The sequence below is a fragment of the Halyomorpha halys genome, unplaced genomic scaffold (genome assembly GCF_000696795.3).
Source record: "Halyomorpha halys isolate HHAL.00 unplaced genomic scaffold, Hhal_1.1 Scaffold16.1, whole genome shotgun sequence".
NCBI lineage: Eukaryota > Metazoa > Arthropoda > Insecta > Hemiptera > Pentatomidae > Halyomorpha > Halyomorpha halys.
The window spans coordinates 757,100-760,538 of NW_027116375.1; the positions used below are offsets into that span (position 1 = coordinate 757,100).

Below are 3,439 nucleotides of genomic sequence, written 5' to 3' on the forward strand. Positions count from 1 at the left end.
TATAAAAGGTTATAAAAGGTTTGTTATATGGTGTGGGTTTTTATAGTGTGGACAATATTATAGAATAGATAAGTGAATGGTTTTTAAATTTTTAAATAGAAAGGTTTTTGACTTAAATAAAGATAATTGACCTGGGCAAAATAGCCTGCAAGGAGAAAACAATTAATGTGAGAGGAAATTTATGTTGAAGATGTCCCTGAGGATGGCTGGAAGGGCCGAAACGTAGGACAAATAAATAAATATATAGTGTTGAGACTAATTTGGATATTAAATTAATTAATTGATAAATATTACCTGGTCTCGAAAAATTTTGAAATAATATAATTAAATATATCTTTAGTTTTGTTTATTTGAAGAAAAAAAAAATAGTTCTTATTGTTAGCAATAATATACAATGTATAAACACAAAATATTAGGGAATTGTATGACTAACTAAAAGAGAAAAAAGGAAAAATAAATATTTCGATCCGAAGGGGAAATACCGAGATCATCCGACCTTTCCCGATCGCATTCCTGCTCGGTTTTTTTTTTTGTTAAGTTGAGTGTTTGTGGGTTTAGTGCACTTGCTCAGCCTCCACTGGCTCACTATCAGTGATGCGCAGCGAGAAGGATGCGCTGAGATCTTTTGAGCTCTTCTCACACGTGGGGGATAGAGCGGGCTCAGGGATCCTCAGGTCGACTGTGTAAATATTGTATATAAGAGTGTTAATGTGACTAGAGATTATTATTTTATTTTATTTATTTATTTTTTCATGCACATAGTTTGATAATGTTCATTTTCTTTATCCTTCTGTTTGTATATATTTTAAGAGAGATTTATTTATTTTTATGTACTTTTTTTTCTCATTTATTTATTTATTTTTATTCTTATTTTAGTAAGAATGTGATCAGTCATCACTAGGGATAGGATTTTTATGTACTAGAAAATCCGAAATATGTGCTAATAAATTGTCAAATATTTAAAAAAAAATGTAAATAATGTGTTTATAATTTTTTTATTATTCAACAATATAAATTACTAATTAATTAGTAATTTATATTGTTACTAATTAATTAGTAATTTTACAACTTAACTGAATAACCGAACTCAACTTAAACCGAAACTCAACTTGGAAGCGCAATCCTTTGACTTTGACTTAATTTTAGGCATGCTAAAATAATGTTAAAACCCAATCAAAAACAATTTAACTCGAAAAAGTCTAAACGCTGACTAGGCAGTGAAACAAGACTAAGACGAGAAAGGACCATGGGAAGGGAGGAAACAGAGAAATGGATTGAGGAGTAAACAAACAAATTCTAGGTAAATGCCACAGGAATAAGACTCTTGCTCTTTTTTATTGATTCTGAGAAATTCTCGATGTAATTCTGTGTGAAAATTTATTATTGGCATTGCTTTTAATTTGTGTTCAAAGATGAAGATATAGAATTTTTATGCACTATTTAAGATAAATGATAAATTTCACTTTTAAGTTTCTTGTGTTCTCTTGAATTTTACGTAGTTGCTGCGAAAAATGTATTTACAATTGAACAAATGATTTAAGGAAATACGTGATTCAGGACAAAATACCAAAAAATATGCTTAAAAATAACAAATATTTCAGAAGATATGTGATTTACAACAAAATATGTAAAAAAGGCCAAATATTAAAAATATGTGAAATAAAAATGGCTTCTTTTGGCCAGAAATGTCTTGAAACATCTTTAGTTAGTAAGGAATCGCAGATATCATGGTCAGGTAAAAATATGTGAAAACATAAAAATCCTATCTCTAGTGATCACTACTGCCCACAATTGTGTGGCAGATTGTAATATTTATCAACAAATAAGTAATTAATTTTAAAAAAATATATAACATCTTTCCAGAAAGGAACATGTACCAAATAAGTTCATTATTTTCTTCCTTTTTTTTTTCTTGGGCCCCAAAAATCTAGGGGGGGCGTAGCTCACTGCTCCCCTCTGCCTACACCCCCCGTGATAAGTATATATATCAATTATTTTATTTTGTGTGTTCATTATTCACTCATCCTCAATGGATACCTCCATATAACGGGAAACATCTTCTCCCCTAAGTGTCCTTTTAATAGACGTTTCATTGCTGAGTTAATAAAAGATAAAGTTTCTTAAAGGCTAGATTATGGCTCTAAGAATTTTTCAGGTGAGCATTCAAGAGAACTCCAGAGACCTGAATATTATTCTAGAAATCTTAAATAAATGGTTTCGACAAAATTGGAACGACGCTGAAATGCTTCCACGATGCATCATACTTTAGAAAGCAGTGCGGGCTTAACCAGAGCGCTTAGCTCACGTTTCATCCGTTAACTTTAAGATAAGTTTCTAAATACGACTTTGAAATCACGTATGTAGATATACAATGATTGTACAGACTGGAATTTTCTAAGTAAACAATTTCATATGCCGATAGAATTACTAAAATAACAGTTATTATTTAAACGATAGTTATTATAACCCTTCTTCGGCTCCTTTTCTGTGAACAGAAATAAATAGAGACTCACTCTATTCCTCAGGCATTTAATTGATTTCCCAGATCTTTTTAACCAAAAGGTGTATTTTAGTTTATTATATAACTATTAGATTTTATGGTTCTTACTTATTTTTTTTTAACTAATAATACTTTTTCTTGAAGAAGTTTGTCGGGGGGTGCGGTCAGCAAAGAACAACATAAATAAACAAAACCATATTTATTTATTTTATGCCGACGTTCCCCGACAAACTTCTCCAATCATTAATCTACGGTCAAGTATCTACACTTCATTATTTTATTTTATGACATCTTGTAATTTCATCTCTATTTTGTAATTTACTCCAAGGCTCTAAAGCCTAATTTTGACGCCTGTAAATTATTCTAAAGGGATCAATCCCAGATTAAATAAAGATTATTATAATTATTATTATTATATTTCCATGCTATCAGTTTATAAATTAATCTTTTTTTTACTTTTATAGGTTGGTGCTGTTTGTTCGTTTTCCCGTTTTTATCTGCGCAGAGGTACTACAGATATGGTAACGTATTCAAGTTTTAATACAATTATTTGTATAATGATAATTTTAATATGTTTTAAAATAATGTGGATTTCAAAATTATTCTCTAAAATTTTTATTAGATGATTTATAATACAAAAGGCTTCTATTTAAGGGCACATCTCTTTAATGGAAAGCAGTCTTACACCTACCTATAAAATAGAATTTAAATACAATTAAAAATCCTTCGTAAAATCCTTAATGCTCCTTACTTTGTCACAAATCAGATCATCCATCAGGACTTCAATGTCCCATATGTTGCCGATTTGGCCAGAACCAGATACCATTCCTTCCATGATAAACTTCCCAACCACCCAAATCCACTTGTTTCTAACCTGGCTTCTCCTTCATTACCTAATAATCCTCCTAGGCGTCTGAAAAGAAGATGGCCTCGAGATCT

The 3,439-nt window shown here is 30.4% G+C and overlaps 1 protein-coding gene across 1 annotated transcript in view; it reads left to right on the forward strand.

Annotated features, from left to right (window-relative positions):
- LOC106680277 (proclotting enzyme) overlaps positions 1-3,439 on the forward strand; it is a 195,015-nt gene that overhangs the window by 81,901 nt on the left and 109,675 nt on the right. The window contains exon 2 of the mRNA XM_067053185.1: positions 2,965-3,021. Coding sequence (XP_066909286.1) covers positions 2,965-3,021 — 57 coding nt within the window. The remainder of the gene's footprint in view (positions 1-2,964; positions 3,022-3,439) is intronic.